Raw genomic sequence first — 22,549 nt, 5'->3', positions numbered from 1 at the left:
ATGCCTTTGTCTATTGGTGGGATGACCACTTTGCTTAAAACTTGAATGCAGCTGCTCTCAAATTGAATAAGATTGAGTTATGTGAGATAACTAGAGCCCTTACTATATAGTCACATTTCATTTCCTGTGTATATTTTTATCAAGTGTCTGTGTTTCATTAGTAAAGGAAAATTATCATTTTTGAAAACTGACTTCTAATGGTTTAATTGCATTTCTCCAAGTCTATAATGACATCATTGATGCCATCTGCCTTTGTTTTTCCCCCCAAGTTGATATAAGTCCAGTCATTTTAAGTGAAAAGATTTTCTTTCTTAGGCTGGGGATTGACATTGCCTAATAAAATCCCTAGAAATTTTAAATGCCCTTTGCAAGAACTTAGAAAAGGTAATTTACATCTTTTATTTTGGAACATTGTTCATGCACATAGCAGGTGCTCAGTAAATATTTGCTGGTAGATGTGTCATGAAAATCGGATTTTTGAAAACTTGTCTCCATTTCCTTATATTCTGAAGTGTCTCTTACATTATTTGGAACACTATAACTATCAGACATCAGCTTAGTCAATAGTATGAATCCAATTTGGAAAAGAGATGGTAGGACATCAAATGTTAACAATGGTCATCTATGTTTGATGGGTTTCCAAGTAACTTTCATTTTCTTGATTCTATTTTTGGATTAAGAATTGTTCAGTGAGGCTGGGGCTGTAGCTCAGTGGCAGAGCACTTGCCTAGCATGAGAGAGGCACTGGGTTCCATCCTTAGCACTACATTAAAAAATAAATAAACAAAGGCATTACAAAAATAATTATTCAATGAACATGTATTGATTTTATAGTTGTACAAAACTGAAAAATCTTGTATAAAAATGCAACTTTTTATATGAAGTTAGTTAGGCAGTCGATCTTAACCTTTCTTGGGTCACATATTTCTTTGAGATTCTGGGAAGCTCTGAACATTTTTCCCAGAAAGATACACTTGCAGGATTTTCCATATGATTTCAGAGTTTCACAGAAGTCATGTAACCCATCCAAGGAACACTTAAAACCCTGGGCAGGGGGCTACTACTTTAGGAAGTAGATAAAGTGGCACCCCAAAAAGAGGTTGACTGCCAAATAGGTGTGAAAGGATGTTGACTTATATACATGCTGTTGATATAATTAAGAGGCATCTGATTCAAAGCACAGCACTTGAATCAGGCTATGCAAATTAGACAAGTAGCCATTGTAAATGAGTTTTTTTCACTTGTGAAACCTCACTGTCCTGTTCTTCCTGAGGCCTTGGTGCTGGGGGCTGCCTTGAGGGTGGGGCCGAGAGCTTAGCTGAGCCTAGGGCTTGTATCTGTATACAAATGAAGCCAGGAAACGCCCAGTTGGAATTTTCTTCAGCAGCAGCAAGACTGGAAGCCTCTTGGGACAGCAGCAGAAAAAACTGGGGGTTTGATCCAGGGTCAAAGAGTGACAGTGGATGTGGTTCAAAATGACAAGGGTTAGAAAGAGCGCTGTTAGCCTTTAGTCCCAGTTGAACTGAAAATGAAAGCAGGACAGAAATGCCCTGTCACATTGAGAAAATGGCAAGGGTTATGCTGGTCTAGCTGAAGAATGTACTGGGGGAAATGTGCAGAAATTCTTTTCTAGGAAAGCCATCGTTTTATCATTATGTCATTATGGCAATGGTTCAGCTAAGTGCTATAATAGGTAGAGCCCGGGTTTCTCTTAGTCTGAGCTCTCAGAGTAGCATTTGCAGGGGCTGGGGGTCAGCATTGCAAATCGAGGATGCTTAGTTAAGGATGTACATCTTTTTGGGGGGCGGAGTACCAGTGATTGAACTCATTGGGCTTTCCCACTGAGCCACATCCCTAGCCCTTCTTATTTTTTGAGACAGGGACTTGCTAAGTTGCATAGGGCCTCACTAAGTTTCTGAGACTGGCTTTGAACTTGTAATCCTCCTGCGTCAGCCTCCCAAGCTGCTGGGATTATAGGGGGTGTCCCACTACACCTGACTAAGAGACAAAAAGACTCAGTGCTCATGGTTAAGATTAGGAAAACTGGACCTTTAGTTTGCTCATTCAATCATTTATGACATAACAAGGGGGAGCCAGGAACAGAGCAGTGAATAAGACAGTCTCTGCAATCACAGAACCTTCTTTCTGCTGGGGGTAGGGGTCCAAGAAAAGGAAACAAACAAGCATTGACTGCATCTGGGCACTTCAGATATGGACTTGCATGGGGAAGGAAGCAAAATACTAGCTGTGGATTTGAGAAGGTGAGTAGAACTGGATAGAGGAGAGTGGCCACTTGTAATTGAGTAGATCAGGCAGCTTTTGAGGGTTTCAAGTTGGCTTTGGGGAGAGGACCAGATAGGAATCAGGCATTGGCAAAGGTGGGATAATGTGACCTATTAAGAATTCTGCCCCACCATGGTTGGAGGGCATGGGCTGGAGGCTGGAGGTGGAGGCCAGATCACAAGGGGTCTTAGAAGCTTTGCTGAACAGTTTGGGCTTTATTCTGCAGGCTCTGGTGAGCCATTGAAGGGATTTAAACAAAGGAATATTGTGATCTAACTTATTTCTCATGGAGTTAGCCATTTTGAATCAAATTAGCCATTGAAAAGGTGTTAGGAATAAATTAAGTACAGATTGACAGTTGATCTTTTCAAAACGAAATGTTCAGGTTAATTTAATCTCTGTCACAAGGGAGATGCAAGCAGTCTTCCTCTTTTAAAGAAAAACTCTTCATACAAACAGTTCTCATGTTCTTTTCCTCAATTGTTTTGCATGCAATTCTAATGAGTAGTTTTCCATAATTCAGTTTATTGCTTCTGGAAAATATAGACAAAGGGACAAATTTTCAACCTATGTTGTCATTTTATGGATTAATTTCCATTAGTGCTGACCTTCTGGCTTTCGGTGCATAAATATGAGTAAAACATCTGTTCGAGTCATTCCCTGGCTTAAAAACCTCTGCTGGCTCCCCCATTGCCTACACTAGGAAACAGTCCAAATTCATTGCCTTGGCATACATGGCCCTCCATAAATGGACCTTTCTAGCTCATCTTAGCCATTCTTTTCCCTTTGTAATACATCCCCAGACTCATCGAACACAGACCTTTAGTCCTTCATGCTACTCTGTTCTTTCCTTTGCCTGTACTACCTTTATTCCTCTTGCCTGTTATGCAAATTATGTCATTTGTCAAGGCTCAGTTCAAATGCTCCTTGTTTTGGAGCCTCCTTGACCATTGGAATGAATCACTCCATTACCTGTGTTCACATAGCACTCTCTGCACTCCTGCCTAGCACTTTGTAATTCTTGGTGTAAGAGGCTGTCTTTCCCTCTAGAACATGAGTTCATTCAGAGCAGGACCCATGATGATGTACACCTGTAATCATAGGCAATTAAGCAAAGCTCTGAGCAATTTAGTGAGGCCCTGTCTCTAAATAAAAAAAGGGTTGAGGATGTAGTGGTTAAGAGCCACTGGGTTTAATCCCTAGTACCAAAAAAAAAAAAAAAAAAAAAAAAAGCGGTGGGTGGGAGGGCATCTTGCCTATGTTTCTTTTCCCAGCTTGGCAACCCACTCCTAGCACATGACCGATGCTTAGTGAATGTACAGAACTTAAGTTATATGCTTTGTATTTCTTTTTTTTATATGCCCTCAGATAATGACAGAACAGTGAACTTCACTTTTGTAGCCAGCTGGTCAATGAAATCTCTGGCTGCAGTGTAGGATCATCAGACATTGAAACCAAAGCATTCTGTACTGGGAACCCATCTCTTACTTAATACTGGAGGTGTTTTTCTTTCTTGTATGTTTAAGGAAGTGAAACTGGGTAGCTTATTTTTTTTTTTTTTTGGTTTTAGTTTTCTTAACAGCTTTATGGGGATACAGTTCACATACCATACAACTCACTTATCTGAAGTGAGGCTTTCAGTGGTTTTTAGTATATTCACAGGAAGATGCAATCATCACCACAATCAATTTTAGAACATTTTCATGCCTAAAGATTATTTATTTAAGATAGTTAAAAAACCTTTCACAGGGATCAGTCCCTAAGACTGGTGTAACTAGGGATAGGGCATTTGTCACAGGGGAGGGCATTGGTTTAAGGAAGGAAGCAAACCTTACAGATATGGCAAGCTTTTTTGTTTCAGAGAAAGATAAATAAAAAAAGCTGAATACCCAATGGATAGTACTCAAGGGGTGCTTGTCTGATTTAACACACTTCCTAAGGGCAAAGACAGGCTAAACAATAGGAACAGTGAGACCTCTTATAGGTTATGTAATGCAGACAAGAAAGTGAGAGATGAGTTTCTGGATGGACAAGAATTGGGGAAACAAATCAAACTTATTAGTAGGAGAGTAAGCTCTGAGCTTAATTAAACCAGATAAAGCAACATGGGAGTGATTACAGATTGGTCACTGAGGACCATCAGCCCAGGGTGTGTTTGGGCCAATAGGACAGTAAATTGCAGGGCATGATCAGGAAGGGCTTTAGTAGCCATCTCTAGATTCCTGCCTCACTTCAGAAAATGGAACTAAGCTGAAGCAGGTGCACCTATTGAGTTACAAGTGGAATAGATAGAATATACATGGATTAACCACTGAGCCAAACCACAGTCCTTTTTTTTAGTATTTTATTTTAGTATTTTATTTTATGCTGAGTTGCTTAGTGCCTTGCTTTTGCTGAGGCTGGCTTTGAACTCCCAATCCTCCTGCCTCAGCCTACTGAACCACTGGGATTATAGGCATGTGCCACCACACCTGGCCCCAAGTCCTTTTTTTAATATTTATTTTTTAGTTTTAGATAGACACAATATCTTCATTTTATTTTTATGTGGTGCTGAAAATCAAATCCAGCGCCTCACGCATGCTAGGAGCCACATCCCCAGCCTCTTCCAAGTCCTTTTTTATTTTTATTTTGAGGCAGAGTCTTGCTAAGTTGCTGAGGCTGGCCTTGAACTTGCAATCCTCTTGGCTCAGTCTCCTGAGTTGCTAGGATTACAGGTGTGCACCATAGTGCCCAGCTCCTGACATATCCTGACATATTCATTAAAATTACCTACCTTAAATACCTCTAGAATATATATATAGTGGTAGAAGGTTATAGCACTGGTGGATTCAAAAAAGGTGAAGATAATTTCAGTTAGTGGGGAGAGCCAATATGACTAATTATGGAAAACCAAAATATTTGTAGAAAAGTGCATTTTCCCCCGTCAAGGTTAATTTTCAAAATGGGATATTTCACTTTACTTCATTGTTGGGAGCAAATTGATGAGATGGGTACACCAATGTCAAATCCAGTGTGGAAAATGATGTGTGACTGTTTTGTAGATCACTGAGCTTGTGTACTTAAGTAAGTTTATGCTGCAATGTTCAAGCGACTCAAATAGAAACTTTAAGTGTTTGTTTTCATTAAATATAAGTAATTTAGCTGGCTAAATCCACATACTCTGTGCACTTTACATTTCTTTACATTTTTTTCTGTTTAAGAATGTTAAGTATGTTATAGTTCTGTTTATAAACCTTAGGAAAAAGTGAGACTTCTTTTTTTTTTTTTGAGACAGAATTGCACTGGGTTGCCAGGCTGGTCTTGGGCTCTTGGACTCAATCAATCCTTCCACCTCAGCCTCCTGAGTTGCTGGAGCCACAGAGGTGTATGCCATGGCACCCAGTGAAATTTTGTTATTATTATTGTTATGTTTCAGTACTGGGGATTGAACTCTGGGGTGCTCTACCACTGAGCTACATCCCCAGTCCTTTTTTATTTTTAATTTTGAGACAGAGTCTTGCTAAGTTGATTAGAGCCTTGCTAAGTTGCTGATACTGGCCTTGAACTAGTAAAATCTTCCTGCCTCAGCCTCCCAGGTAGCTGGGATTATAAGTGTGGTCTACCATGCCTGGCTCCAAATAAGATTTTGGTTGTTATAAGTTTATGGTGAGCACAGACATTCAAGGCAGATTAAAAATTGATTGATAGGCACAGAACAGGTACAATCTAATTTCTCCTTGCATAAATTAATTTTTGTAATAATTGTTTATGTCTGAGAATTTGTTAAGTTCTCTGATTTACTCAGAAGTCATTATGTATAACCAAAGTGTATTTTTTTCTTTCTGTCAATAATGATGTGCTAAAGAATAGAAACAGTATTCTTCCAAGTTCAAAATGGTACTGTTCCATTCTCTCAATTTATTCAAACCCTTCCTTTTATTTTTTTCACCTCTTTTTTGCTTGAGTCATTTAAATGCTATTAGCAGAAAATGAACACAAAGCCACAAGGAATTGAATTAAAATCAGTTTTTCTATCCGTCAGCTAGCATGTTGAGTAAAGTTATTATTTTTTTATTTTATTTTATTGTTTAAAATTTTTTAATATTTATTTTTTAGTTTTCAGCAGACAGCCACATCCCCAGCCCAAGTTATAATTATTGGCTAAATTAAAGTTGGGGTTAGGGAGTCCATCAAAATTGTATTTACTGTTGTAGATAATCTAGATGATTTGCATAATATTTGGGTTGCCTGTAAGGAAAAAACTTTCATTAACCAAGTGTGAACTAATCATAGCTAGTATATAGTCTTGTTTATTTCTTGATTAAAAAATAAATTCTTTGTCAGTTTTAAAAAAGAGTTCTAAAGTTTATGTAAATAGCTAAGGAGACTTGGAAAAGGAAAAAGTTTGGCACTTAAAATAATTTCTTCCTTATGCTAAGATTCCAATAAAGGAATTAGTGTTTAATTTATTTTCCTCAAATACCTTTGAAATCTAATTTTGCTGATTCTTAGAACAGTACGTTGTCATTCCTAAATTAAAGCTGGAGACTGAAAATTAATTCTGAAAGCCTTAGCAATGACTTGCCCTTCTCTGTGTGCTGCCATTTTGGCTTAGAAGGCGTATGTGTAAGATCAGTCTCTTTGTATTATTCAGCTGGTTATCCCTAGGAACCACAAAAGCTTCTGGCTTTGTAGTTCTCACGGCTTTCTGCTAGGTTCTGTGGAGGATATTGAAATGAATTAGACATGGTCCCTTGACAATATCTTACTATTTTTTTTTTTTTTGTAATTTGATTCCTACCCACTTGAAGTTGAATCTGCCAACTCCTTTCCCCAAAGTAAAAGACCTAAGGTGCTAATCCCTACCCATTGATGGCAAATGGTAGATTGGAAGCAACAGCTTAGAAATGCAAAGCTCCTGATCCAATTACATTACAAGCTCTCCAAGCCAGCTACATTCAGCATCATCAGGGGAATGAGAAGGCAAGGTGATAAGATAATAGCATAGTTTAAGTTTTAGAAAATCCTAAAGTGCAAAGTGCATCCAAAGAAATAAAACATGGTAGAAGTGAGGGTGAGGAAATATTTTGTTTTTATTAAATTCAATACAGATAGGTGCATGTGTAACATGGCCAAGTGTTCTGGTGGTCCACCAGTTATAGATTTGAATCCCATCTCTAGGAATTTGTGATACTGGATTTGCTTAAGCCTCAATTTCCTCATTTGTAAATCTATAAATTAAGTACAATAAAAGAACCACCACTGCAGGGTTTTTTTTGTTTGTTTGTTTTTTTTTTTTTTTGGTGGTTGTTGTTTTTGGTACTGGGGTTGGAACCCAGGGGTGCTCTACCACATCCCCCAGTCCTTTTTACTTTTTTTTTTTTTTTTTGTACCAGGAAACAAATCCAGGGGCATTTAATCACTGAGCCAGATCCCCTTTTAAAAATGTTTTATTTAGAGACAGGGTCTTGCTGAGTTGGTAAGTGCCTCACTAAGTTGCTGAGACTGGCTTTAAACTTGCAATCTTCCTGCCTCAGCTTCCCATGCCACTAGGATTACAGGTGTGTGCTACTACGCCTGGCCCTTTTTACTTTTTCTTTTGAGACAGGGTCTTACTAAGTTGTTGCAGCTGGCCTCACACTTGAGATCCTCCTGCCTCAGCCTCCCATATTGGTGGGATTACAGGCATGCACCACTATACCCCTCCATCTCATAAGGGTTTTGAGAGAATTAAATGAGATAATTAAATGGTATACAGTGATGCCTAATGTTACCAATAAGGCAAATCAAAGATTTCCCTCCACATTGGGTGTTTAAGATCCTGTTGAGGAGAATGAATAAACCGCCCACAAAGCAGTCAAGTGACAAAACAAGGTTATATATGAGTAAATGCCAGTGAATAGCAAAGGCAATAAGGTACTATAGGTGAGAGAAGTAGGAGGAATATCTCAAGAATAATGTGAGTCATGGTGTGGATAGGAAGGAGCATGATCCAGTGGTCTTATGAAAAGTAATATTCTTCCTTAGCTATTTGCTTTATGAAAGGTCAGTGTCTTGAATGCAATTTGTATTTGTGTTCTTATGCCAACATTTGCCTTGAAAAACAACCTTTATAAAAATATGTTCATGTCTATTTTGCCAAGTTGTGTTGTACTAAATTGAAAAGATGGCATGCTCTTCCCATGTATTATCATTAGATTATAGTAATTCAAAGCTCCTTCAGTACTTGGAGTTCCTATTGGGGAAAAGAGACAGAAATTAGCTGGTAAGAGGTAGTGATATTTAGAAAAGACAGGGTCATAACAAAATCAAGTACTCTTTATTTGAACCTATGAAACCGTTCCTTATAGTTATGTTCCTTGGTTGCAATGCTGTGGAGAATCCCCCTCTAGAAGTGTCTAGGTTGTGGTGATGGCATCTTTCACTTCTGTCAATCCCAGAACAACTTTTGCTGCTCCTCATCTTCACACAAGTCAATTTCCTAGTCTCTGAACTTACAGAATTGATGAATGAAAGTGGAAGAAAAGATGACATGATCTGTGACCACATATGCCCATACAGTGTAATTCTTCTACTCAACATGAATGGGAATCATGGATTCATACACTTTAGCATACAAAAAGACTGTGCAGTTTCCTTTCTGGAAGAATACATGGCTGTTGGAGAGCTGTTGGATGTGTGGGAAGCCATGTGGCACTTTAAGTTATGACAGCTCCTGTGATCAACTCAAATGTCTCAGGTTTATCTGCCTTCCCCACTAGGCTTTGAGCTTCTCAAGGGCAAGGTCTGGTTCTTTTCATCTCTGTATCACCTGGGGCTGGTACAGGGCCTGCACCTTAGTAGGTACTCAATAAATGTGTCATGCACTGAACTCACTTTGTTTTCTGTGCTGCCAGAAATGACATGCCCCCAGTGGCCTTTTTGAGTGTGAAGTGTTATTTTGAGATATTCTCTGAAGAAAGCACTCTAAATTCTGCTACAGATGTCTGAAATGAAAGGCAAGTTGAATGACTAGGGGATCTGAAGAAAGTCCCAAGTGAGCAGAGTGGAGGAATGATGGGAAGGAGAGACTCACCTCTTTTTAAGCATGCTATTTCTTGCCTAAGACTGATTTTCCAAAGGAAAATGTTCAGATGCTATTGAAACTGATCACAATACTGCAAAAATGAGCGTCTGAATTTTGGGGAAAATCATTTTCTTAAACCAGTTGTTGCCATGCCCCTTCTTAATTTGGAGGATAGGATGGTGGTAGGGGTGGCAGGGCAAGGATGTTTTGGAATTGGCCCTGTGCTCCACTGGTAAGCTTTCTGGTCTTCCTCCCAGTGTGATAAAGGAGGGATTCTATGAAGCCAGTGTTCACTTTAGACTTGCAGAACAGACATTCTTTGAATTCTTAAGGGGAACTAGTTTCTAAAGTAAAAGATTTACTGGTAAACTAATGACCTTTGTTGTAATACCTAAGCAGAAATAACCAGGCTGATTTTGCTTTGTTTACCGAGAAATATGGGATTATTATTGTGTTTTAAATGAAATTGAAATTATATGGTTACATTTCTAGTGATGGTATGAATAGGCTTACTAATTCCATGTGTTTTTGAATACACAAGTGGTTGTGTCGTTGACTTTGCACACCCATGTTCATATTTATGTATTTATTTTTGTCATCTTGTACAGTGGAAGTACAGGAACCACCACAAAATGGTAAAATCAAAGTTGTGATGCTGTTACGGACTTTGTTTTCTATCTTTGAACCAAGAAGCAGGCTCCAACTAAATCTGTACTGATGAGTGTCTTTTTTTGATGTCTGTCCTTTCCCCCATGCTACAATTCAAAGTTTTCTCAGTTTGTGGGATTGTACATTTCTTCCCAGTTCTAGGGTTTTATACATGGGAGTCCATGGACATTTGGACCTTAATGGTTGGAGTAAACACAGGAGAGTGCACTGTGTCCTAAACTAGGGTCCAAAAAATAGTATTTTAAAATTTTATTTTACTAGCGCTTAGGAAAATGCCTTTATGGCAGTTATGGAAGGCTTTCTTTTTTCCATCAATGTATTTCAATAAAGACACTTGATTTGAAGAAAAATACTAAGTAAGTGATACCACAGAAGGTGTGGCAAAAATCTGAGGATTGCATACAAATAAGTCCAGTTTGTGAAACACTAAAAAAGACTCATAAATTAGAAGATCTGGGTTTGGGGCCAGGGATGTGGCTCAGTGATAGAGTGATTGCTTAACACGTATAAGGCTCTGGGTTCTAGCTCTGGCATTGCAAAAAGAGACAAATTCAAAATTTTAAGAAAAGATCTGAGTTTGAATCCCAATTCTGCTGTTACTAATGTAGGTAGATGAACTTAAGCCTCTGAGCTAGTTTCCTCATGTTCAAAGTTGAAATGGTGGTAATTTCCTTGTGTACTTGACATATTTTTTTGTTAAGAAACAGGCAGAATGTATATGAAGGTGTTTTCTTACGACTACAGAGTGATTTTTTTTTTAATTAACAGAAGATACTAATACTATTAGTAGCAAGTTATTCACTCAGCGAATGAGAACTTTCAAAGGCAGATCGTTTTGTTTTGTTTTGTTTTCCCCATGGTGAAAACTGAGTAGGTTCCAAATTTAGGTTGATGGGTTTCCTGTCACTACTTGGGAAGAAAAGACTGAAACATATGCTCACTTCTCTCCAGATTGTATAAATGCTTTTGCCTTTTACTTAACATTGCTACAGAACTGTATGGAAGTACATAGTGGGACCTTGCTATTGGAATGATTGTAAAGGCCCACTTATTATAACACAGTTTTCTGGACCTTTCTGGACCTTTGCAGGACAATCATTGCACAAACTGGGAGAAAGGCTGTATCACAAACCTGAGAGAAAAATCTTTTCTAAATGTGGTAGAAGCTTTATTTAGGGTAACTGTATTAGTCTAATAATAGAATGGTAAAGCTGAATAGAAAAGTTAAAAAAGGAATAGCCACTATTAAACCATTATAATTCTACAAGTCAAAGGTTTTTCTTGTCTCTGCTATTAGAAGTTTATATCTGAATCCTACTGGAAGAAAAATATAGGGCTTCAGTCCATTTTTCTTTTCCTTCTCATAGAGGTGAAGCAAGATTCACAGGCCTACATCTTCTAAAAGGGGAAGTTTAATTCACTTTAAATGAAAAGTGAAACCTCGTTTTATATAACATGTATATACGACCATCAAAATACATGGGGAGCTAGTATGTTTAATTTTTAGAAGACTTATACTGTACATGTAAATAAATGTTTCATTTTGAAATATGCTTTTCCATATCAATTTGACAGCTACATTAGAAAACTGAAAGAGGATTTTTTGTTTTTGTTTTTCAAAGTTACTTAAAACAGATACTTGTGAAATTATTGTACAGAGAGGTTAACAGATGCCAATTCAACAGGTTAAACATTGAATTTGAGAACTATTTTGGCAGTCAGTATTGGGAAGACAGTTGGCACCAAAAGCAAGATTTTAAAATTATTTTCAGTACCTAAAGCTTGCTTTCTTAGATAAGGCTTTATTTATTCAACTTCTCTGAGAAATTGATCAAGAACTCCAAGGGTTAGACTTGGGGATGCCATCAGTTTCCTTTTGTTTGGATCCATGGTAGGTACAGCCCAAGGGTTTCAGGTTTTCCTTTAGGAAAAACTCAAAAGTTTTGTAAATATTATTTTTTCCCTTTTATTTCAACTCATTTTACATTAGTACTCACAGACATCCTAGGGATGATTGGCTTGTTTTCATCACATATATGAAAATTAAGATTTGAAAAAAGTATGTCTTTTTAAAATATTTTAGATATTTGAACCCTGATTCTCATTGGTTAGAGTAGTTTAATCTTTCTAAGTAATCTTTTTTCTCTTTTTATTTGTTCTTTTTAGATATACATGACAGTAGAATATATTTGATATATTACACATACATTGAGTGTAACTTATTCTAATTAGGATCCCATTCTTGTGGTTGTTCATGATGTGGGGTTTCACTGTTCATGTAATTATATATGAACCTAGGAAAGCTATGTATAGTTAATATTTCTAAGTAATTTCATAAGGAAAACTCTGAGATGTCTTTCAGATGTGGAACTTGGATTATGGCTGTGACCAGTTGTGAACCATGTATACAAACCATTCTCAAAGGATTATATGGATGGAGTATGTCGGACACTACCTCAAACACTGTACACAAATACAAATTTAACCCTGTTCCATTATATTGTTTTAATATATATTATTAAAAATTAAAATTTTAGCTGATAAACAAAAAAGTAGAACTTATTCATGTTATAACAGTACTGTGAAATATTTGGTACATGTATACATTGCTTAATGTCTACATCAGCTTAAATATATTTTATCTCTTCAAACATTTATCATTTCTCTGGTGAAGTTTCAGTATATCTTAAGTTTGAGTTTTCTTTTTTTAAAAAAATATTTATTTTTTAGTTGTAGTTGGACAAATACCTTTATTTTTGTTTCTTTATTTATATATGGTGCTGAGGATTGAAACCAGGACCTCATACATGCTAGGCAAGTGCTCTACCACTGAGCCACAACCCCAGCCCTTCTTTTTCTTTTTTTAAAATATTTTTAGGGCTGGGATTGTGGCTCAGCAGTAGAGCACTCGCCTAGAACAGGAGGGACCTGGGTTCAATCCTCAGCACCACATAAAAATAAAGGCATTGTGTTGTGTCCATCTACACCTAAAAAATAAATATTTAAAAAAAAGACTTAATATTTAAAAAATTAGTTGTAGATGGGCACAACACATTTATTTTATTTATTTATTTTTATTTGGTGCTAAAGATCAAATACAGTGCTCACATGTGCTAGGTAAGTGCTCTACCACTGAGCTATAAGCCTTGAATTTTCTTAATGCAGTTTTTCTTAGGAAATTTTAATAATTTCATTTAAATAAAACATCATTAGTAGAAATCATTAATAGATGCCCAGATTGGTTTAGAATAACATATCAAGATGTATTCCTATTGAATCTGAATATTTCAAAGTTCATTCTACAATTAATGATTGGGTGCCCACCAAGTACCAGGTATTATTCTAGGTGTGGGGTTATAGCAGTGAACAAGTACAGGAAGGTTCCTGCCCTCAAATAAGCAGAGAGGTCAAAATAGATGTTAGATCATGGTATCTTCCACGAATGAGAAAATGATAGGAGGGTTAAGTAGTGGGCTCCTATTCCAAGTTTAGTACCTTGTACATTAATATCTTTTTGTATTTCTGAATGGAGGAATGGCCATGTGGAGGAGAAAGACTAGCTCCTTTGCAGCCAGATCTGGATTTGAATTCCAGCTCTGAAGGGGGGGGGCAAGTTACTTAACCTGAGTTAAGAACTTCCTTATCTGTAAGATGGGGATAATGATTAAACCTTTTTCATAGGGTTATTATGAGTATTACATTCAAAAATGTTCAGAAAGCACTTAGTACAGTGCCTAACATGTAGAAACCGCTAATAAAAGCTGGATTTCTCAGCTTCACTGACTCTGTTTCTTTTAACATTAAGCTAATGCTGGAGCCTTGTTGTCAATGACCAGCTCAACTAGAAGTCCACCAGGGACTCCTTGACTGGGCCACCTGAACCTCACCCTTAATGCCTTGCTCATAGGATTAAGCATCTCCAATACTCATGCTTGCCCCAGCTATACTGGAACTTGGTACAGTCTTGGACGTGTACCTGGTACAGAGAAGGCATGTGAATGTTGACAGTTTCTCCTCTTTAGTTACTCAGCGAATAGTGTATACTCAGTAAATGTCAACTCACAGGCTTCCAAATCTTACCATTTTAAATTTTATTTTATTAAAGTTCATGGGCTGGGTGTGTAGCTCAGTGGTAGAGTGCTTGCCTAGAAAGTGTGAGGCATTTGGTTTGATCCTCAGTATAAAAATAAATAAGAAATAAACTTATTGTGTCCATCTGCAACTAAAACATTTTTTAAAAAACTTTTAAAAATATTTTGTAAGGCATAGAGATGAAGCATAGTAAGGTGCTATTGCTCCAAAACTCTTGTGTTTAGCAATGGAGACTCTCTTGGCATGTGTTTGGTGTATGTATGTGTAGTCAAGGAAACTATGCATCTTGTGAAAATGTCTCTTTTAAAAATTATTATTAATACTTTCTTCTTTTGTAAAATAATGTATGTATCTTTAGTACAAAGAGATGAGTTTCTCTCTTCTGAGTTTGCCCACAATAACTTTATTTTTGTCTCTCAAAAAGGAAAAGGCCAAAGTTGTAGAGCCCCTGGACTATGAGAATGTTATCACTCAAAGGAAAACCCAGATTTACAGTGATCCCCTCAGAGACCTGCTTATGTTCCCAATGGAAGATATATCTGTGAGTTCACAAGTACTTTTTGTAAAGAACAAAAACTGCAGTATCCAAGCCAATTCTTACAGCAAGAATGTTCTTTGTCTTCCAGATCTCAGTGATAGGTCGTCAGCACAGAACAGTTCAGTCTACTGTACCAGAAGATGCTGAAAAGAGAGCCCAAAGTTTATTTGTCAAAGAGGTAAGGTGCTTAATGGCCACAGAAGAACATTTATCTCACATGTATATTTATTTTTTTCAAATTGAACTTTATTTACATAAAATATGTTAGATATTTTTCTTTCAATGTAAATAAAATGTCTAAACTTAATTGATCTACATCATAAATCTGTATGATATAATACAGAGAATATGGTTTAAATGTTTTCACAAGAAGCACACATTCCCAGTATTTTTTTTTTCTTTTGGATTTGAGTGTTCCCTGGACTTGGAGTCAGAATATTGAAAAGACCCATATGAATTGGGATTTGTTATTAACTGATTGAGTTAGAGAAATATAGTTGATCCCTGTGGGAAGATTCCAATACCAATCTGTCCAAAGTGGTTTGAAAAGTCTATTGGTATATTATCAGATTTTTGAAAAGTAGATATATTGCAGTTTTCCGATATTATAAAGATTTCCATTTTCTTTTAGTGCATTAAAACTTATAGCACAGATTGGCATGTGGTAAACTACAAATATGAAGACTTTTCTGGGGACTTTCGAATGTTGCCATGGTAAGTTTGGAATTCAGGGAAAACCAGCATGAGAATTTGTAAACTTTTTACCTTTCTTAACTATTTCTGAAACTTCTCAGTGATAATAATAAAGCAAAACATCAAACAACTAGAACGTTTGGTAAATAGAGTATTGACTAATTCAATATGTTCTAACTTTCCTCATCGAAATTCTTTCCAAAATGTATGAGTTTACTTTTTGGCTTTGGTGTGTCTGTATTGATCATAAGATAATCTTTGGTTGATACTGGATGATGTGAGCATTTTCCAGTGATATCTGTGAAAAAGCTAGAAGATATTGGCTCAATTTGATGAGCTCCTTGACTTTGTCAAGTCAGTTGAAGGAATGGCATGAATTTACTTTTCTAGGAGCCCAGACTGTCATAGTTCAAACCATATATACCATTTATGAGCTAGGTGACCTTGGACCAGTCACTCAACCTGTTTGAACACTCCCTTTTCTTTCATTTTGTCATTTGTACTACTACTAACCTCATAAGATTTCATATAGAAAATGTTTTAGAAACAAAAGGAGAAAAAAGACATTTATGTAGTTTTTTTTTTTTCAATTTTCAAGAACTTTCCTAGAAAAGAAAACAATACTAAAATCATGGGTCCATGTTCACAAAGCAAACTAATGGAAAAGCCAGAATTATACTATGTTGTTGCTTTTTGACTTGGGGAAAGATTTGGTCCTTTCGTTGCTAAGAGCTCTGGCATACATTACTTTTAGCAACTTTTGCCTTCCCTAAGTATCTGGTATTAGTTAAATCTTTGCTGCTGCCTGCACAAGTGGGGTTATTATATAAAAATTAATGCAGGCCAGGCGTGGTGGCCCATGACTATAATCCCAGTGACTTCAGAGGCTGAGGCTGGAGGATTGCAAGTTTGAGGCCAGCCTCAGCAACTTGGTGAGACCCCGTTTCAAAATAAAAAACAATAAGGACTGGGAAAGTGCCCTGGGTAAAAAAGTAATGCAGTTGTCTGGAGATACTCATTAATTGTACAATTAACATGTGTTAATAATTTTTTAAAAATAAATGCAGGGGTGGGGGTTTGCCTCAGTGGTAGATCACTTGCCCAGCATGCATGAGGCTAGCCCCAAATAAACAAGCAAAAAAAAAAAAAATAAGTTTACTGTGTTTGGAAAGGATAAAAGTATTTATCTTCCTGATGTCTTGGCATTTTCTTATTGGTGAAAAAAAGAAGGCTACTTCTCTCACTTTTATTCATCTATTGTGTTATATATATATATATATATATATATATATATATATATATATATATATATATATTGTAATTGGACACAACACCTTTATTTTATTTTTATGTGGTGCTGAAGATCGAACCCAGTGCCTTGCACGTGCTAGGCGATTGTTCTACCACTGAGCCACAGCCACAGCCCCCTATTCATCTATTGTTGATTTTGCTCTATTCTATTCCGTGTCTAAGATAATTCTCTTGCATTTTCAGCAAATCTATGAGACCAGAAAAGATTCCTAATCATGTATTTGAAATTGATGAGGACTGTGAAAAAGATGAGGTAATGATGAGGGTAACTGTACTGATTTCTTCAAGGTCATTGCTGCTGAAAAGGATTCCAAAGGGAATCGAGAAAAGATGCTGGAAGGAGTTGATTTTGAATTCTCTGTGGCTAGCTTTCAAACTAATTAATGTCTTTAATTTAAAAATAATGTTATATTTCCAAATGGGCTGAGGGGAAAAAATTCATGTGAAATGGGCTGTGATTTGTATACAGACATGTTTCCCCCACCTGTGGGATAATCATGGAATTGTTGTTTTTGTGTTGGGCATGTGGTATGGTGATTCATCTGGACTGGAGAGTCCAGATGAATAGATCCCTCTTGGGACAGATGGCTTGGATGTCTGACATTTTGAGGTACAATTTGACCTTTTGCATAACTCAGAAGGCTTTCATAGAAGAGGGTCTGGTACCATGCAGTAATTATTGATTGCTTCCTGTGTGCACAGTACAGGGTCTTTCATTTTACAGTCACAACTCTTAAATCTTTACAGGGGAGGGAAGGGCTTTGCTTTAATTAGGAAATGGGGATAGGGCCTAGCTTTGTGCCCACTGCCCAGTGTTGGCTGACCGGCTGCTGTTTTACTGATGGCTTTTGCTCTATTTCAGGACTCATCTTCCTTATGCTCTCAGAAGGGTGGTGTGATAAAACAAGGCTGGTTGCATAAAGCAAATGTAAATAGCACCATCACAGTTACCATGAAGGTAGGAAGTACTTATTATATTATTCCACCTTACTAAGGATATTGGCATAAGTATTGTGTCTGGAAAGTGTTTATTTTACAGTGAGCCCTAGCCCTGCAAAAAACTTTAGTGAGAGAATTCTCATAGATGTATGGAGTTTTAAAAATCAAATCCAAAACTTCAGGATAAACCTCAGAAGTGTAACTTTTTAAAGCTGGGCACAGTGGCACATGCCTATAATTGCAGTGACTTGGGAGACTGAGGCAGGAGGACAGCAAATTTGAGGCCAACCTCATCATCTTAGTAAGACCCTCAGAAACTCAGTGAGACCCTATCTCAAAATAATAAAATAGAAAAGACTGGGGATGTAGCACAGTGGTAGAGTGCTCCTGGGTTCGATCCCCAGTACATCTCCCTGCCATGGAAAAAAAGAAGTATAATATCATTATCTTCTGAATCAGAAAGTTTAAGAAGGAGACTATCAGTTGATTGAAGAAAATAGCTTTGTGAAAAAGGCATATCAGAGATTTATGTATGGCAATGAATTTAATGAGTGGAAGGATATAGTAATCCATTTGTTTAGCAATATTAAGTAGGCACTTATTAAATTCCTGTCACTGTGCGAAAATACATGAATATCTAAGATGGGTGTTTCTGGTCTCCAGTGGCCTACAGACTGGGTAAGAAATATACCAAATTAACTCCTATATAGTATAATACTTTAAGGTGGTCAAAATAGCCTAACTAGAAAGTTTTGTATTTTGGCTAGAATATTGAGTTGTGGAAGAGGTTTATATGAGACAAAAGTGGAAACACTGAAGAGGGAAAAATTACACAGAGGCTTGAATTCCTTGGATGTGAGGTTGGCTTTTGTTCAGGAGGCTGTGAAGAGCCATTAAAATCCAAAGGAAAAACTAACAAGCTACTTGAAGGTTCTGAACAGAAAAACAAATTATTGCCTGATACCAAATATAACTGTTCTTTCAGATATTCAATGTAAGATCATGTGGTTTGTTGAGGATGATTCACACTTCCATTAAGTATTAAAGGTCATTCTATCTTTCAAATAGCCTGCAAGCAGAAACCATGGGTGTCTATCAAGGGAAAACTCAAATTTTAACTTAATTTACTATTTTTCCTGCTGCTTTCCTTTTAGTAGTCATGTCCGGTTCTCACTTTCATTTTCAAGCCCCGAAGATAATGAATCCAAATTGTATGATGCTTCCTGTATATCTCCTCCCCCTAAGCAAAGGCCTTAGTGCTTGCCTGTAATTTCAGCAATTCTGGAGGCAGAGGCAGGAGAATGGCAAGTTTGAGACCAGCCTCAGCAACTTAGTGAGATCCTATCTCAAAATAAAAAAGGGCTAGGAATATAGCTCAGTGGTAGAGCACTCCTGGGTTCAATCTCCAGTATAAATGGGGAGAGCGAGAAAGGACCTGTTTATTGAGGACTTACGTGTGGTGTGTCAGGCATACTGAGTGTTTTGACCTCATGGTGGCCCCACCAAATAGATACTATTATCATTTTTAGTTTAAGAAGTGGTGAGTGAGATGTAGGGAAATATAATAATATACCCAAGATCACACAGTTCCACATTTTTAGAGGTGGGATTTGAATCAAGTAATCTGATGCTAGAGCCTCTACTCTTTGTTTTTATTAACACATATGAATTGAACAAATTACTACATATCACTGTGACATTTCCATACATGCTTGTATTGTGTATCGATCATCTATCTTCTGAACCCTCCTCTCTTTTCTCCCTCCCCCAGGCCCCTTCCCAGTCCCCGAGCCTCTACCCTTTTTTTTTTGATGTCTAATTTTAGTTTATTCTCCTAGTTTAGTCAGAACAGGCATCAAACTTGACAGTGTCATAATGTCTAAGTTCGTACTAAACATTTCTCACTGAATTGATTTTGAAATATTTATTTATAAAGTTAATAGCTATCTTAGAAATTAAGCAGTTCAGTGGATATTTTTTCACACACATTTACATTTAATTAGTGCTAAAAGTAAGATGTTCATAATTTTCCAGTATCAATCTGAACATAAAACTAACCTAAAATAATAAGAGGCAGGTTCTAGTACAAATTTTCTAGTTGGTTATACACCCTGGAGAAGCCATTTTAAATCTCTGCCTTCACCCACATTAAGCAGGGGTAATCTTACCTTTTCTTAACCTGCCTTTTAAATAAGCAGTCATAAGATTATGTGGTAACATTTTGCTGAAGTCACTAATCACAAACAAGGCAAAATATATATTTATTATTATCAGCTATTTTCTAATATTTGACTGATACTTTTGTAATTTAACCAAAGTAAAATTGTATATATTTAATACTATAAAATTCAGTAGTTACACAAAGTGAAGTAAAATGGTAAAGCTAGACATAATAATAAATCCATTCAGCCATGTTCTCATTTAGTTATATTAAGAATTATAAAAATAGGTGAAATTTCATGAAAATATTTCTTGTTATTGTAGTTTGGGAATTCCTGCCAACACCAATAGATTGTCTGGCATCAGCCACTGCCTCAGGTACTTGAACAGTCATATTATCCATATATTTGGTCAAACAGATTTGGCAGCCCAACTATGATCTGTGAGTTCATAAGACAAATCGAGCATGTAGTTCTCCTCATCAATGATTGTGTCTAACCTCTCATATGTGATCTTCAACCATGAGGTGACAAGTGGAGCAAGCCAAAGTTCCCTCTCAGACACTAAAACCATCAACATCTAGATTATTTTCAACCACGACATCTAGCAAAGAGTCACCAACTTTTCCTTTGGTTGTTAGTGTTACACCATCACTGTTTACAAAGTGAACTTTTACCTTATCTTCTTAGCTGCTCAAGGCCGACACTGCTGCCCAGGCCCTGGCCTGGGTTCCATGGCAGGCTGCCAGCTCTCGGTGAGGAGCAGTGGGTGGCGTGGGCCGCCCAGAGCAGTAGAGGTGATACACAGGAGCCAGGCTATCCCCGGAATGGCTATGGCCCATGGTTGCTAGCTGCTGGATGCCAGCCTCTGTTCTTAACTAGTACACTATCATGCTTACTAGTGGAGTGAGCCCCAAGTCTTCATTATCATATATCTTCTACCAGAGTTATCAGGTTCAGAAATGCATGTGTGAAGGTTATTATAATTCTGTAAAGATTGTCAGAAAATAGTTGTATAATTAAAAAAAATAGTGATACATAATTATTGTACATATTTATGAGATACAATTGACATTTCAGTGCACATATACAATGCATAGGGTCGTGTAATTGCACATCTATCACCATTTTTTGTTAGAAACATTCAAAATCTCTACTGGCTGTCTTGAAATATACAATTAATTGTTGTGAACTTTAATTACTGTGCTATTGAACGTTAGAAATTATTCCTCCTATCTGACTGTGTTCCTGAGTTCTATAGTTTTTGACTCCACTCCCCACAAACAGTCTTAAAACATTCAAATACTTTACCCATACTTAAGGTTTAGCCAGATGCTAAGTAAATATACTGCATTTAGATTCATAAAACAAGACATTTGGAAAGTAATATACTCACAAAATTATTCACCACAGTATTCTTTAAATCATTTCTCTAATAACTTTGAATTATAATTTGCTTTACACGCAGCTTTTTTAGAAGTCCATGTATTCTAAACAAAAGTCCAATTTCCTGTAAATATGTACATGCTTTATATCTGCTTTCATAATTTGGGGAAATAACTGATTGAATGATTTGGAAGGAGACCGATGAACCCCCAAAGATGTCCATGTCCCAATCCCTGGACCCTGTCAATGTTCTCTTACATGTTACATGTTCCCAAAAGTGAATTAAGGGGCTGGGGATATAGCTCAGTTGGTGCAGTGCTTGCCTCGCATGCACAAGTCCCTGGGTTCAATCCCCAGCACCACCACCAAAAAAAAAAAAAAAAAAAAAGAATTAAAATTACTAGTTCACTAAAGAAGGAGGCAAGAAAGGAAATAAGGGGAAAGAGATAAAAGAACAGAAACAGGGTGAAAGAGAGATGCTAAGTAGTTGGCTTTGAAGATAGAGAAAGGAGTCACAGATCAAGAAATAAGGTAGCTTCTATAATCCAGAAAAGGCAAGGAAGTGGAAATGGTTTCTCTTTTATCTTGATTTTAACCCAGTGAGATCCTTGTTGGCCTTGTAATCTACAAAATCTGAGTTGTTTTGCCAGGCACAGTGGCGCACACCTGTAATCCCACCAGGTCAGGAGGCTGACACAGGTGGATCGCAGTTCAAAGCCTGTGTCAGCAAAAATGAGGCACTAATGCAACTCAGCGAGACCCTGTCTCTAAATAAAATACAAAACGGGGCTGGGGATGTGGCTCAGTGGTCGAGTGCCCCTGAGTTTAATCCCTGGTAACCCACCCCTTAAAAAAATCTGAGTTGTTTTAAGCCACCAAGTTTGTAGTAATTGTTATAATAGCAATACAAATCTAATATAGTCAGTTAGTCCAAGACTGATTGTTCAGCTTCTGCACTATCTGTCCTCAAGCCTGAAAAATGTAGCACTTAGAGGGACCACACAGGAACCATAAATTCATGGAGTGGGCGGTAGATCTAAGGCAACCTGGTGACCACGTAGCCCAGTTGAAGTGGACAACTGCTACTTGTCTCTAGCTAATTATTGTTTTTTCACTGTAGAGCTGGGCTCTTTACATTGCTTCTTTTTATCCCTAGCTGTTTATATTTTGACCACTTCTTTTGTTTTTTGGCATGGGGATTGAGTCCAGGGATGCCTTATCACTTAGCCTCATCCACTCCATTTTTTTTTTTTTTTTTTGAGACAGGGTCTCACTGAGTTGCCTAGGGCCTCACTAAATTCCTAAGGCTGGCTTTGAACTTGTGGTCATCCTGCTTCCTCAGCCTCCCGACTTGGGATTATAGTTGTGCACCACCACACTTGGCCTTAGCCAGTTATTTCTTTGTGTGTGTGTGCAAGATATAATTCATAAACA

General features: G+C 37.2%; 1 protein-coding gene across 1 annotated transcript in view; it reads left to right on the top strand.

The window, feature by feature from the left end:
• Positions 1–2,428: 2,428 nt before the first annotated feature.
• Dock11 (dedicator of cytokinesis 11) overlaps positions 2,429–22,549 on the top strand; it is a 152,413-nt gene continuing 132,292 nt past the window's right edge. The window contains exons 1-6 of the mRNA XM_077793613.1: positions 2,429–2,515; positions 14,514–14,630; positions 14,716–14,805; positions 15,259–15,341; positions 16,815–16,884; positions 17,494–17,589. Coding sequence (XP_077649739.1) covers positions 2,429–2,515; positions 14,514–14,630; positions 14,716–14,805; positions 15,259–15,341; positions 16,815–16,884; positions 17,494–17,589 — 543 coding nt within the window. The remainder of the gene's footprint in view (positions 2,516–14,513; positions 14,631–14,715; positions 14,806–15,258; positions 15,342–16,814; positions 16,885–17,493; positions 17,590–22,549) is intronic.

The sequence above is a fragment of the Urocitellus parryii genome, chromosome X (genome assembly GCF_045843805.1).
Source record: "Urocitellus parryii isolate mUroPar1 chromosome X, mUroPar1.hap1, whole genome shotgun sequence".
In the NCBI taxonomy this organism is placed as follows: Eukaryota; Metazoa; Chordata; class Mammalia; order Rodentia; family Sciuridae; genus Urocitellus; species Urocitellus parryii.
Note: the sequence above shows the minus strand (reverse complement) of the source record. Positions and strands in the feature narration are given on the sequence as shown.